Consider the following 16,028-nt stretch of genomic DNA (forward strand, 5'->3'; position numbering starts at 1 on the left):
CTGAGTTCAATCCCCAGTACCCAAAAAATAAAAAAATTAACAAAGAGCTGGAGGGGGGACTAGAGACCTTATAAACACTTGTTCACATCAAGATTATAATTTTATAGGATAAAGGGGAGACTTGATTTGGCTGGTGAGAATGGGAGCAATACAAGAGGGGTTGAGATATAAATCAGACACCTAACTCTTCCTTTCAGTGCTGGCTCCCCTTCCTCATACTGCCCACATTTCTGATATTGTCAATGATAGGAACTCAACTTGAAGGGAAGCCAAATACCTCACAAACCTGGAAACAAGATTTATTGGGGAATAGTTCTAATTGTGTTAAAGCTGTAGTTAAGTTTATTTCAGTATTATAGTTCTAGAGACCCAGGAGTTTCAGAGATCCCAGTACTGAGAAAAATGTATTTCAAAATTAATAACCAAACCTGCACCAAAAGGAAATAGCTTTTAGATTGGTTTGGAATGTATAACCACTGATTTAAGTTATTCTCATGAACAGGCTCAACGTCTCCATGGAAATCAGGTGGGATGGAGTCAATGTCCACAGGAGGAAATGTCTTAAATATGTTAGTTACTTGGACAAGATTATTCTCTCCTTAGAAAATACAGTAAGGTAGGAAGTCTCAGCTGGCAGGGATGTGGAAGAGCACCAGTTTCACAGGGAGCTTGTGGGATCCTGGGGTCAGGAGTTGTTGCTTTATGGCACTCAAAACAAGAACAATAACTGGAAATGGGCAGGGATATTGAAGGGTAGAGGTCTCCCATAGTCTACTCAGCCTTTTACCTTGAGGAAAATAGAGGCTGTGTTCTGTAGCATCTTTGGGAGAAAATCTGACAGTTAAAAACAAAAATAAAAACCCTGGTCTTATTTGCCAGAAAGTCCACGTCTGAAAAGAAAGAGGAATGGTCAGGGTTCCCAGGGGGGGCTGCGCCTCCCATCTACTTCTGTCTCCACATGATACAACACATCAGCCAGTGTGTGTTCTACCACAGCACCCCAGCCCATGTCACTCATCTGCAGGAGAAATAAGAAACAGGGTGATTAGAAGAGCCACAGAAAGAAATAAAAATGCCGAGAATGCAGGCAGACATTTACTGTTACTTACAGGGTGGTAAGTGAGATCCTTTGGAGGATACTTGAAGCATGGTCCAAAGTTAATGGAAACCTGGGGTGAATTCAGTTCAATCAGGCATGGAAAATGTGAATGAAATATTGGAAAGTCAATTTGACATGGCAAAATTTTCACTTTAAATGAATATACTCAGGGTATTAATGGAACAAATAAGACACATTAATATTGCTATAAGTTATCAATACCTTAATTACTTCAAAAACTAGGTGAAAATAGCTGGGTGCAGGGTACCCACATAATCCCAGACACTGGGAGGATGAGGTAGGAAGATCATAAGTTAGAGACCAGCCTTGGTAACTTAGTGAGACCCTGTCTCAAAATAAAAATATATAAAGGGCTGGGGATATAGTTCAGTGGCAAAGCATCTCTGGGTTCAGTCATAAGTAGCATAAATAAATAATAAATAAATAAATAAATAGATCTGTACTTTCTCTTTATTTATTTATTTATTTATTTTGCAGTGCTGGGGATTGAACCCAGGGCCCTGTGCTTGGGAGGTAGCACTCTACCAACTGAGCTATATTCCCACCCCGATATTTTCTCTTTAAAACCAAAAGCTAAAGACTGCATGCCAAGTGGGGGCCGCACATACCTATAATTTCAATGATTTGGAAGGCTGAGGCAGGAAGAATGCAAATTCAAGGCCAGCCTGAGCAACTCAGACTCTTAGCAACTTGGCAAGATCCTGTCTCAAAATGAAAAATGAAAAGGGCAAGGGATGCAGCTTAGGGGTAAATCATCCCTGGATTCGATCTCTAGTAACAAACAAACAAAACCTAAAGATTTCTTTATTTTTTTTAAATTTTATCTTCTTTAAGGGTAGCCACCCACAAACAAACAAAAACATGGAAATTTCCACATATTAACTTTTTAAAAAAACAAACAGGAGCTAAGGATAATCCCTTTCTTCATGCTGGATCATATTAAAAAAACAAACAGGGTAATAGCTACTAATAAACTTAATTAATTTATGGTTGTATATATTCTGTTTTTTATTTTTATTTTTGTTTTTGTTTTTTGGGTCCTGGGGTTTTAACCCTGGGGTGCTCTACCCGTGAGCCACATCCCCAGCCCTGTTAACATCTTTGTTTAAGAGACAGGGTCTCACTAAGTTGCTGAGACTTGCTTTGAACTTGCAATCCTTTTTAAAATTTTTTTTAGTTGTAGATGACAAAATAACTATTTATGTATTTATTTTTATGTGGTGCTGAGGATCGGCTCACTTTGAACTTGCAATCCATCATCCTGCCTCAGCCTCCTGAGTTGCTGGGATTACAGATCACTATGCCTGGCAACTTGCCTTCTTTACAATGAAAAAGGATATCACACAGTGCATTCAAAGGAAAAGTAAAGTATACACTAATTGCATGATTTTTATCGACTCAAGAAAATACCTCCTAAAACTCCAAGTGTTTTTGGAACAAACAGGTTTTTGATTTTTGCTTTTTTGGTGCTGGGGATGGAAACTAGGGCCTCACACATGCCAGGGAAGCACTCTACCAATGAGCTACATCCCCAGACCTTTTTATTTTCATTCTGAGACAGGGTCTTCTTAAATTGTTTAGGACCTTACTAAGTTGCTGGGGCTGGCCTTGAACTTGGGAACCTCCTGCCTCAGCCTCCTGAGTTGCTGGGATTACAGGTGTGTTCCACTGCATCCAGATCAATGGCTCTACCATCACAACCCATTCAAAATACTTCCCTCAAATTCTGTTCACAGGATGAACTTATAACACATACCGTGCAGCTCTTGTACAGTGAGATGGCTGGAAAGTAAACTCCCTCAAAAATATCTCTGTAAGCCACACCTTGATTGACACCATTTTTATAAAATATTATCTGAAACAAGAATCATAGTTTTACTTTAGAATTTTAAAAAGAACAAAAAAGAACTCATTTGGAGAATACTTGAAAAGTTCTGCTACCAGACTACCAATAATGTATTCCAAGAATAATATATAGCTTGTGTAATAACAATATTTTATATGATATCTTAGATTTTTCAAAGTAAAAACTCAATATAAACGTGCTACAATTCAATGGACTTCAGTTTTCTTATTTTTCTGATTTCCTATGCTACATATACCAAACAGTTGCACTTTCGATTTTCATTATATTGTGCCTGTAAGTAAGCTGACTTCCATGTAAGCAGTTATTTCTCTGAAATGTTTCAAAGTACCTTTCTTTTAAACTTTGAAGTTCTCTTAAAATCTTGTCATAGTCTCCAAATACTAATTTTCCTTCTCCTTTCTCTCATGCAATTATCTTGAATACTCTCTCTTAACCACTGGCTGTATCTGTTGTCCTTAGATCTATTAAAGTTTCCATTGTGTGTGTGTGTGTGTGTATATATACATATATACATATATATATATGTATATATATTGCCCCCACTAAAAATAACTAGAACTCTAGTTTCTTCATTTCTCCTATATTCCTTTCTACTACTCTCCCAGGTGATTTCACAGAATTTTTTAGAGAAAAATGTTTGCAGGCCAGAACTTTCTTCCCCCTATTCCCCTTACCCTTTTGATTTTGGACCCAGGAGGCTGGCCCAGATGTGCTACACCTTACTTGATTGTGCTAGGACTGTGAGTAGTTATGCCCCCAACCTGTTACCTAAGAAGCGGGGGCAGAGAGAGTTCTAGAGCACAGAGTAAGCCATTAGCCTCTGGTGTCTTTGTGTCCCACAGGGAGGTCTCCTCCTCCCCAGTCCATGTTCCTCTGCACATGCTATCCCCTCTCTATCTGATAAAGAATAAGGACATCTCATTTGCTTCCTTAATCTCCTGTTTCCTTATCATGCCTCTCTTTTCTCTACAGAGTGTTCCTGACAGAACATTATCATCCCTCTAATAGCTACACCATGGGACTACAGTAAGAGTACAAAGTCAGTAGGCAGGACTGGGCTCTTGCTCTGCTGCTGCCTCGCTATGTCACCTGAAAATCCCTGTATTCTCCTTTGGGCCTCATCTTCTCATTTTTATCAGGTCACAATCTTCAAGGTCTTATAATCTGATGTTTTAATGACCATGACTCACCTCACTATGTGGAGTCTGCTTTAGGCTTTTCTCTGCTTTATCCACAAAATCTTTTTCCTCAAAATACAAATAACTTTTGAACTTTATCAAAGCCTTGAAAACCAAGAAAAAAAAAAAAAAAAAAAAAAAGGCACATTGAAGCAAGAGATGTATCATCATGGAGAAAATAAAGTCAGACTCACACAAATAGCACCAAGTCCTTGTGCTCTCCAACAGAAATTAGAAACATTTGCAATTGAATTTTTTTAAAAATATTTCTTAGTTGTAGATGGACACAATGCCTTTATTTTTTTAAATTTATTTTTATTTGGTGCTGAGAATTGAACCCAGTGCCTCACATATACCAGGTAAGTGCATTACCAGTGAGCCACAACCCCAGCCCCTTGCCATTGAATTCTGTCAGATCTTGAAGTAGTACGAGTTTCTTAAAAAAAAATACCAGCCAGCCATTTTTATTAAACATGTTCAAGAGGCCACTAAGAAAATTCATGAAGAAATACATCTAAGTACACATTTTCAGTACACAAAAATGTCCATAAAAGAGGCTAAATTAGCTGGGGATATAGCTCAGTTGGTAGAGTGCCTGCCTCGCATGCACAAGGCCCTGGGTTCAATCCCCAGCACCGCCCAAAAAAAAAAAAAAAAAAGAGGCTAAATTAATTTATACTGTTTCCCCCCAACTATCTCAGTGAATGAAATAACAATTTTTAAAAGCCTAAAACTCCTTATTCTATAATATTTTAAGAACCATTTTCTTGCCCCTAGTTTCCTATTTCTCCCACAGATGGCCTCTGGGTTGCCTCTTTCCAAGAGCCGAATTATTCATTCATTCCCAAATATATGACATTATTCATTTATCTATTCAATGACTTCTTAGCACATACATTATTAAGTATGATAAAAAGACTTCACGAACTAGCTGAATGTGGTGGCGCACACCTGAATCCCAGCGACTCAGGAGGCTGAGGGAGGATGATTACAAGTTCAAGGCCAGCCTCAACAACTTAGCAAGGTCCTGTCTCAAAATAAAAAATAAAAAGGACTGGGGAATATAGCTCAGTGGTAGAGTGCCCCTGGGTTTAATCCCCAGTACCAAAAAATAATTAAAAAAAAAAAAAAAAGCTATAAAACATATAAAATTAAAAGTATCTCCCTTCTTCCCTCCCTCTCTCTATGCCTTATTCTAGTTTCCCTTGCAAAAAAAAAAAAAAATCACTGTTCCAGTGTCCTGGTATTCTTTCAGAGAATCTAAAGCATATATGAGTATCTTCAAAATTAAAACACACACACCAAAAATATACACCAGATAAACATACAAAGAAACAAGTCTCACATGGTAACAATACTGCAAATTTTGTTTTGCTTCTTGAGGTTTTCACTCAATAATATACACCAGAGAGCATTTTTCCCTCAGAACATATGTTGCTTTTAAACGGCTCTATAGTACTCTGTTGTACAGACATATTACAAATTATTTATTCACATTAAAAACAAATGTTCACGATATAAATGAAAAAGTAAATAATTTTAAAGATTCCTATAGTATACACTGAGATTATTAACTACAGACCAGGCATTAGTGTGGGAATATACCTTCCAGGATTCCAGATAGTAAGACATGAGATGAGAGGCAATGATGTAATGCAGTTAATAAAATAAGATCTTAGGCTGTTCATTTTCAGAACAAACTTAGAAGACACCTACTACCCAATTTAAAGACTTACTCTAAAGCCAAAAAACTTATAGTACCAGCATATAATACAATAAATAGATTGCTGGAATACAGAGTCCAGAAATAAATCTCTACCTATACAGTTACTTAATTACCACTAAAAACACCAAAGAAATTCAGTGGAGAAAGAAAAGAGATTAACAAATGGTGCTGGAATAATTGAAAATTCCTACTGGGGGAAATAACCTTGACTTTCATATTATACATAAAAATGAACTCAAGGTAGATTGGTGACCTAAACATAAAAGCATAATGTTTTCAAAGGGAAATATGGGAGAATATTTTCATGACTTGATGATACTCAAAGATTCACAGGTCACAGAAAGAAATATAAAAATAAGGGAAAATTTTGGGAAATTAGTCTACATAAACATGAAAACTTCAGATGCCAGTATGAAAATGAAGACACAATTCACAGACCAGGAAAAAATTTATTTGAAAACATCACATCTAGCCAGGCATGGTAGGGTGTGCCTGTAAACCTAGCTACTTAGTAGGCCGAGGCAAGAGGATAACAAGTTTGGGGCCAGCCTCAGCAACTTAGTGAGATTCTGTCTTAAAGGACCGGAGATATAACTCAGCTATAAACCACTACTGGGTTTAATCCCCCAGTATTACAAAACAAACAAACATACCAACAAAAAAAATCTGACAAACAACTGCAAAAAAATGACTAGATAAACCAATTAAAAAATAGGCAAAATATTTGAACAGAAACTTCTTGAAAGATTAATGGCCAATAAGCAAAACAAAAATGCTAAATATCATTAGTCTTCAATGACTAATAGTAATTTAAGACATAAGAAGATATATATCCATCAACGAAGTAGCTAAAATTAAGATGACAGATAATAGTAAGTGTCACCACCTAAAATTCTCATACACTGTTAGTGGCAAATTTCATATAAAACTAAATAAGTAAGTACCAAGGAATTCTGTATATACTAATCGCTCTACGAAAATGAGAGTATGTTTACAAAAATACCTGTAAAAAACGTTCATAGCATCCTTATTCATAATAGCCCCAACTTAAATAGCCCAAGTGTCCATTAATATAAAAATGGATAAACACTGTGGTACAAATAGAATACTATCTTGAAGTAAAAAGGAACTACAGATAAATACAAAAACATGAACAAAACACAAAAGCATTATGCTGAATAATAAAAGCCGGATACAATAAAGAACATACTGCATGACTGCATTTACACAAATTCAATAGGCAAAAACTAAATTATGATGGAAAAAAATTTAAAACATTGGCTCTATGGGGTTAGGGATGGGAACTAACTAGAAAGAACAACAGAAAACTTCCAGGAGTGATGTTAAGAGTATACATCTTTTTTGTTTGTTTTTTGGTTCTGGGGATTGAACCCAGTAGTGCTTTACCCTTGAGTGACATCACAGCCCTTTTTATTCTTCATTTTGAAACGTGGCCTTGCTAAGTTGCTGAGGCTAGCCTCATACCTGGGATCCTCCTGCCTCAGTCTTCTGAGTTGCTGTGATTACAGGCATGTGCTACCACACCTGGCTTGTTTTTCAGGTACTGAAAATTGAACCCAGGGATGCTCTACCATTGACCTACATCCCCACTTCATTTTACTCTTGAGAGAGGGTCTTCCCAAGATGCCCAAGCTGGCCTCAAACTTACAATCTTCCTGCCTTAGCCTCCCAAGTTGCTGGGTATACCACCCCACTCAACTAAGAGTTTAAATCTTGGTAGGAATTTAGCCAGAATCAAAACTCAATGAAAGTTCATTATAAAATTATGTATTTCATTTCATATCAATTTTATATATAGCTAATAATATTGCATCCTGAAGTACTGAGGGGGAAGTGTACTGATGTTTGCAATTTTCTCTGTAGTACATTAAAAAAAAAATGAATGGACAGATGGGTGGAAGAATGAATAGATACATCTTAACTGGTAACATCTTAACTGATAGAATGTAGGTGATGAGTATTCAGACACTGACTTTTAAATTCTTTCAATTTTGTTATTATGTTTGAAAAAGTTCATAATAAAATGTGGAGGAAAAACACAAATGTGGTCAGTCACAAGAAAACACACAGGCCATACCTATAGGCGTCACTGACACACATCTTCAAAGCCAGGAATCTACTGCAGGAGGGCAAACTCACCTTATCTTTGTAAGTATCAGGCAGTGACTTGGCTGTCTCTGTGTCTTCAGGAAGATTAATATAAAATCCCAGGACATCCCCCTGTCCATAGCCAGAAGAGTAGTGTTTTCCAATAGACTGGTGGAATTTGGTTCCTTTTTTGCTTCTCCAAGAATAGCTAAATTTATCATAACCCAAGGGAGCTTGAAGGTTACCTGGCTCAATAAAAAGGTATATAGGAAATCAGAGGACTACAAGTGAACCCTGGTTTGCAAAAAGGAAAAAAAGATTCGACTTCTTTTTATTTTATATTGTCAATTTTGTAAATTGCTTACAAACTATTTCTCATAAGTAAAGTATTCTAGAACTTGCAAATCAGCTAACCCTTCAGGAACTGAATTTTATGCCCATAATCTGATAAGCACAGCAGTCTTGAATCTAAGCCAGATGGGTCTAAACCTGTCTACCTGCTGTGATGTCCACCACATGGCCCCAGCTTACCTAGAGGCTGGGACCAACCCAGTCTGGCAGCAGTGTCTGGTGGCATCTCATCTACAGTGATTTCAAAGTACCAGGCACCTTTCCGCACTCCATGAGAGGCCCGCACCATGGAATAGCCCTTCTCTCCAACCACAGTCAGCCGGTCATCAGAGATTTTTAACTGGGGAGCTGCAGTGATGTACATTAAAACAGAAGGCTACAATTTATTTGAGGAATTTTGAAACATAGCCCCTTACCTCAAGTTAAGACAATACAAGTCAGAAATATCAGGTCAGGTGCTTGAAATGTTAGTTCAGGAGTCTAAAGTCTCAACACAAGATCCAGACAAAGGAGAGAAGAAGAAAAAGAAAGAGTTAGGCTTTTCTTTTCTCTTCTTTTTTTTGTGCAGGGCTGGGGATCAAACCCAGAACCTCTTGCATGCTAGTCAAGTGCTCTACTGCTGAGCCATATCCCTAGCCCTTGGTTATTTAGTTTTTATTTTATTTTATTTTGTTTGTGCCTTGTGCATGCTCCGAAAATGCTCTAGATCCTAGTTTTTATTAAACGTAATTATATTTAAGATAACAGGTTAAAATTAATTGTACTGCATATCCCCTAAAATATAACAAACCAATATGTTTGTTGTAATATGTTTGGATTCCGATTTGAATAAATCATCCTTTAAAAGATTAAACCTTTTTTTTCACATTAAGGATTGAACCCTGGAATGCTTTACCACTGAGCCACAACCCCAGCCCTTTTTATTTTTGATTTTGAGACAAGGCCTTGCTAAGTTGCTGAGGTTGGTCTTGAACTTGTGATCTTCCTGCCTCAACCTCCTGACACATTGAGATTACAGGTGTGTACCACCACACCCAGAAAGATTTAGCCTTTTAAGATTGGATGTGGCAGAGTACTTGTTTAGCAAAAAAAAAAAAAAAAAAAAAAAAAAAAAAAAAAAAAAAAAATATATATATATATATATATATATAAAACTTTTTAATCTTAAAACAATCTCAGATATTTTAAAAATAGCAGAAGTCAATTGTGATGGTGTATGCCTGCATTTTGAGCTATTCTGGCTATTCTGGAAGCTGAGGCAGAAGGAAAGAAAATTCAAGGCCAGATCCAGCAACTTAGCAAGGCCCTCAGCAACTTTGTAAAACCTTGTCTCAAAATAAAAATTAAAAGGACTGGGGATGTAGCTCAGTGGTAAAGTGCCCCTGGGTTCAATCCCTAGTACCAAAAATAAATAAATAAATCAATAAATAAGTAAAATTAAAAAAGGCTAGGAAGGGCTGGGGATGTAGCTCAGTTGGTAGAGTGCTTGCCTCACAAGCACAAGGCCCTGGGTTCAATCCCTAGTACCACACACACACACACACACAAAAAAAAAAAAAAAAAAAAAAAAAAAAAAAAAAAAAAAAAAAAGAAAAAAAAAAAGAAAGGGCTAGGAATGCACCTCAGTGGTAAAGTGCACCTGAATTCAATCTCTGATACTGCAAAGAAAAAGAAAAAAAAATAGTTCATAAGGCAATAAAGTCTTGTAACATAGCTGGTGGGAAAGCAAATCAATACAATCTTCTTCCTTTCTTCCTCTGTCTCTCTTTCTCTCTCTCTCTCTCTTTTTTTTTTTTTTTTTGGTGATGCTGGGGATTGAACCCAGGGTTCTGTGCACGTGAGGCAAGCCCTCTACCAACTGAGCTATATCCCCAGCCCCTTGTCTTATTTTTGCATTATTAGGGATTGAAGTCAAGACATCAGGCATTCGAGACAAACACTCTATCTCAGAGCTAATCTCAGACCTTTTTAAAATTTTATTTTGTTAAAGGGTTTTGTTGAGTTGCCCAGGCTGTTCTTGAACTTTGGGTCCTCCTGCCTTACCCTTACTAGTAGCTGGTTTACAGGTATGTACCAGCACACCAGGCCAGATTTTTTTTTTTTAAGTATTTCCTTACTTTCCAACATCACAAGATGTTCCTGTTTAATCCTGTATTTTCTGAAACTACTTCGTATGCCTAGTAAAAATGAGAAATAAGTAAATATGCTGTAGACAAATAAGTTACCAATGAAGGGACAAGGCTGGGATGACCCTTCTCTGTTGTTTGACTGGAGTTCCAGGCATCAATATAAATTCAGTACAGTCATTTGTTACGTGCAAGTATACATGCACATTTCCCACTTGTGACCACTGAGGGTATCTAGAAGCATCAACACCCAATAATAGTGAACATACTCAGGTATTTGTTATAGCAGCATAAAATAGATGAAGACAAAAGCTAACACCTAGATCTTAATTTGTAAATGTCATTTTCCAATTAAAGAAATCAGGGCTCAATGAAGAAATAGTGGTTACTAGGCCTGGAAATGGAATACAGATCAGCCAGAAAAATATTATAATGCTAGAAAGTAATTAAGTACTTAAAAACAAAAAAACACGCTTATCAAAAGAACACAAGAGGCTGGGTTTGGTGGTTTGTGCCTATAATCCCAGAAGCTCAGGAGCCTAAGGCAGGAGGATCATGAGTTCAAAGCCAGCCTCAGCAATTTAGTGAGGTCCTAAAGCAACTCAGTAAGACTGTCTCTAAATAAGATATAAAAAAGGGCTGGGGATGTGGCTTACTGATTAAGCACCACTGGGTTCAATCCCTGTTATTAAAAAGAACGTAAGAACCAACTTGTAGAAACTAAAAAAGGGCAAAGCTGGAATGACTGAAACAACAAAATAATCACAAAGTATTGGATTATAACCTACACAATAATTATATCTGAATACATGCTGATATAATCAAATAAATGAAGAAGGAAAAGAAGAAACAGAAAATCATATGGCAAATATCACAGAAATAATTATTGCAAAAAAGATCCATGAAAGAGTATTAAGTTGTGAACAGAACTTTATGGAGAGACAGAATTGCACAGTCTCAAATTTTCCCCAAGGTATTTATTAATGATTAGAGGAAAGTCAGTAAGTTTATAGTGGAGAAGGTAGTGAAAACTATCTTAAGTAAATCATCATGGTCAATATAATCAATAAGAAGACATATCAGCATCATGAACCCCATGAGATAATGCAATGAATAGCAATAATTTCTGTTATTCTTCCCCAAACTGCATAACCTCAGTCTAATCATGAGAAAACATCAGACAAACCATCATTGAGGAACACTTGATGGAATGCCAATAAAAATTATGATGGTCATGAAAAGCAAAATATGTTAGTGGAAAATTGGTGAAGTTTAATTAAGGTCTTTAATTTGGTGAAACCAAGTTGAGTGTCCCTTATTATCTAAAATGTCTGGGACCAGAAGTGTTTCAGATTTTGGAATATTTGCATGGACTTTATCTGGTTAAGCTCCCTAATACAAAACTCCTAAATCTGAAATCCAAAACTTTTTGAGTGTCATGCTGGCAATCAAAATGTTCCAGATTTCAGAGCATTGTGGGTTCTCAGATTAGGGAAGACCTACCTGTAGTATTTACCAATGTTAATTTCCTGTTTTGATTAACTGTTTTGAGATGGCTGTATGTTACCATTAGGAGACACTTGAGAGAGAAATTCTCTGTATGATTTTTTGCAACTTTCAAGTTCAAATTAGTTAAAACTAATTGAAAAAAAAAGGATGTATAAAAAAGGTTAGAATTAAAAAAAAAAAAAAAAAGAGAGATGGAAATTATTTCCTGCACATTCTGACTGAGTCCAGTTAACATTGAGATGTGTATTTAATCCTAAACTGGACAAAGCTGATGACATCAGTTCAAAGTAGCCCTGAATCTATATGATCATTAATATCTTACATACCTCGATCATGTAGGGCTAACAAAACTCGTTCATACAAGCAGGCTCTATACAGATCTCCAGGAATAGGTTTTCCTGCCCAGCAGTCAAGTTCAAGTTTCTCAGGGTCAGGAGCATGGGGATCAGGCTCAGCTAGAATATACCGATAGCCATCTTTGTTGAAGGGGTGTTCCAAAGGGTAGCCATGAGGGGGAAGACGCTGAGCAGAAAACAAAGGGTCACTGCAGAAAGGACAAATAAAATTTGGTGTCACATGCCTATAATCTCAGGTACTTATGAGGCTGAGGTAGGAGGATTGAAAGTTCCATACCAGCTTGGGCAACGTTATACACTGTCTCAAAAAAGAGAAAGAAAAAAAGAACGTAAAACCTGCTGTAGTTCAACTGCGCTCTATTCTGTAATAGAAGCCTCTGATTTTTTAGATTTCAGCTGGAACGCATGTATCAAAATGAATTTTTTTCATAAATCACACCATCCTGCCCTCTGGAGGCAAACCAGGGAAATTAAAGAGATTAACTTTATTTTGCAAAGTGGTTTTGGTCACATTACTTACAGTCTATAAAGAATGGCAAATGATTTGCCAAGGATTGACCACTCCTGATGGTTTTCCATAAACTATTTGTTGTTTACAAAATCTGGTCAGTACATATTATTAGGGGAGAAGAGGGGGGTGATTTAGAGTGGGTTCCTTCAGTTAATTATTATTACACCCTAATGAACAGAATCTAGCGATATGAGCACTAATTATCTGTTGTCAGTCTACATAACAAGTGATCTGGATTTCACTGCTTCAGTGTTAGACAAAGGGAAGGGAAAAGACATGGCAGGAGAGACGCAGAAAGTTAAGGAGTTAACATTTAGTTGGTTTCACTCCCTCTCCTCTATCTAAGCTTTCTCAAGATGGAGGGGGTTTTGGCCATGTCCCATGTGGATGAGAAAAGGGTTAACTGCTGGGGGACAATGTTGGCTATAAATCAGTCAATTACCCAAAAACTTATGAATAACTTAATCAATAAACACACAAGAGCCAATACTCTTTTCAAATGAGAGGGAGTGGTGACAGATTGGACCATACCAGATGGCCTCTAACAAGATGGAGTAGTCCACCACTCCTTTATTTATAGTCACACAGGTAAAGGGGGCCAAGACTGGGAGGGGCTTCTTCTATGATGAACAGAATGGGGTGGAGTTAGGGGAGTCATTTGCTCAGGGAAAACTATCATATAACCAGATGGTGAACCACTCCCACACAGAGCCACATACTCCCTGGTGATCTGGGACAGTCCTGCATGGCTGCCACTTACTGGGAGTCAGGCCTCAGTGCCCCATGGCTCAACCAAGTCTGATTCTGCTAGATAAGGATGGCTCCCCACATCCAGAAGCCATAATGCAATGCAACTCCCCAAGTTTATCACCAGAAGATGCTGTCTGGGCTTCCTTCCTTCCTAACAAGTTCATAAAATAGCATACCTAGTTTGGGGTTATTTAACCTTTCAAAGTGATCAATGCTTAAGAAAAAAGGGTGGGGGAAGACAAGTTTTTTAGCCTCAGACACTTGAACAATGGAAAAATATGGCTCCCTATGATGGACTCTGCCAGCACCAAATACTCAAAAAGTGATGGGTAGGGCAGTGTTCTCCCCACCTCCGGGCCTTCTTGGTGGTCCCTGTAGTCCCTCCATCCTGCTGTTTGCGCTTAGCTCCTCTTCCTTTTCCACTGCTTCCTGCTGCGATTCCCCCTTTGAATAGAAGGCAAGATCACTTCAAACAGAGCTGCAATGGAAGTACCATGTGGACAGGGACTGACACGCCCAGTGTGCATTTGTGAAACACCACAGGAGGATTTCCTTCCTGAAAGCAAACTGGCTTTCACTCTCCTGAAAGAATCTGCTGAGGTGTCTCACAGTCTAGAACACTGGGTTCTGTCAATAAAAAATGCACTAATGATATGTGTTACATCTTCAACCTTTCTTTCTTAATAAACTGTAAACACTAGCATATACTTTGAGGATGTGACACAAATGCATTTGTACTAATTCAAATTTCAAGCACCCATGGCTAAAAAGAATGAAAACAATTGCATGGATATGGTTTATTATCACCCAAATCAATATAAATATCCATAATAAAAATATCTTCACTTTAGGTCAATGTTCATTTGCTTGAACTGCGCAATATATATCATAAACATAAGAAAGGCACAATATCTGCTAAAGCGCTTAACTTGAATATCCAACAAGACAAAAGTACATTAAACATGGAAAACAGAAACAGAAGTACTAAAAAGGTGTTTCTCTCCAGTTCTGCTAGACATCATTGTGATTGCACATGAATCAAGAAAGGAGGCTTTAAATTCAGTAGGCAATTTTTAGTTATGTACTCATTTGTCAATACGTTTTAGATGACACCAGTGAATAGGTAAGATTCAGATTAGACTACTCTGGTTTGTGAAATTAAGGGCAAATAATATCAACAGAAAATTTAATTTACTCATACACACACACACACACACACACACACACACACACATATATATATATATGTGCAAGGTTTGTGTGTGTGTGTGTGTGTGTGTGTGGTATTGGAGATTAAAAACTGTGAACCTGGTGAGTGTTCTATCACTGGGCCACACCCCCAGGACTGATAATTTATATATTTTTAAACAAAAAATTCAACTATATACTAGGGCACAAGGAATATTACCTTGTGTATTTCTGAAACAGGTACTTTGAGATTTTGTCCAGCTCTATTATTCCTCTCAATTACTTTGTTCTCTCTTGCAGAAAATGTCCTTCAACTGCAGGAAAACACCTTTATGTAAACAACTGCATAGAGTACTATATGTAAATTTGGGGCAAGCTTGGAAATTATCAGCAGTTCTGCTGTAATAAAAAGAATCAAGACATTGAGGGTAGGTCATATTCTACATACACAGGACCAGACTTAATGCGAATTTCCTTTTATGAACAAAGTAGATGTTATTCCTATTTCTCATAAAAAGTTTAATGTTAAACTGTTACAATGTCATTGTCATCAATCAAAAAACCATTAAAGGACTGGGGTTGTAGCTCAGTGACAGAACACTTGCCTAGCATGTGTGAGGCACCAGGTTTGATTCCCAACACTGTATGTAAACAAACAAACAAATAAACAAAGGTCTATTCACCATTAAAAAAACCACAAAAACCATTAAGGTTTTTTTCCCCTCCCCCTAGTATTGGGGAGGCCTCATGTATGCTAGGCAAATACTCTACCACTAAGCTACATCCCCGATCCTTTTTCTTCAAATTTTATTTTGAGACAGGGTCTATTATGATTTTTTTTTTTTTTGGGGCGGGGGGGACCTGGGGATTGAACTCAGGGTTACTCTACCACTGAGCGACATTTCCCAGTCTACTTTGTATTTTATTTAGAGACAGGATCTCATCGAGTTGCTTAGGGCCTTGCTTTTGCTGAAGCTGGCTTTGAACTCCTGATCCTGCTGCCTCAGCCTCCCAAGTTGCTGGGATTACAGGCATATGCCACTGCTGCTTAGCCCATTTTAATTATCTTAAGATAGAAGTTTTTGATGTATTCTGAACAGAACATGCAATACCAAGGGAACTGCTGGCCATGTTAGGCAGAATATGACAACATAGAAGCTTTTAATTACTAACATTAAACTGGAACTACAGTTTCATATTAAAGTGCTATTGCCACCACTTTCACAATGCTTTAAAA

The 16,028-nt window shown here is 37.4% G+C and overlaps 1 protein-coding gene across 2 annotated transcripts in view; it reads right to left on the reverse strand.

Moving 5' to 3' along the window:
- Window positions 1-283: 283 nt before the first annotated feature.
- The window catches only part of ASH2L (ASH2 like, histone lysine methyltransferase complex subunit), a 31,852-nt gene continuing 16,107 nt past the window's right edge, over window positions 284-16,028 (reverse strand). For both annotated transcript variants that reach the window (XM_079140641.1, XM_079140642.1), the window contains 8 exons: window positions 13,954-14,047; window positions 12,313-12,530; window positions 8,532-8,699; window positions 8,052-8,245; window positions 4,178-4,270; window positions 2,877-2,975; window positions 1,110-1,169; window positions 284-1,018 (listed from right to left, as the gene is read on the reverse strand). In XM_079140641.1, coding sequence (XP_078996767.1) covers window positions 911-1,018; window positions 1,110-1,169; window positions 2,877-2,975; window positions 4,178-4,270; window positions 8,052-8,245; window positions 8,532-8,699; window positions 12,313-12,530; window positions 13,954-14,047 — 1,034 coding nt within the window. In that variant the 3' untranslated portion in view covers window positions 284-910. The remainder of the gene's footprint in view (window positions 1,019-1,109; window positions 1,170-2,876; window positions 2,976-4,177; window positions 4,271-8,051; window positions 8,246-8,531; window positions 8,700-12,312; window positions 12,531-13,953; window positions 14,048-16,028) is intronic.

This window comes from Sciurus vulgaris (assembly GCF_902686455.1).
Source record: "Sciurus vulgaris genome assembly, chromosome: 5".
In the NCBI taxonomy this organism is placed as follows: Eukaryota; Metazoa; Chordata; class Mammalia; order Rodentia; family Sciuridae; genus Sciurus; species Sciurus vulgaris.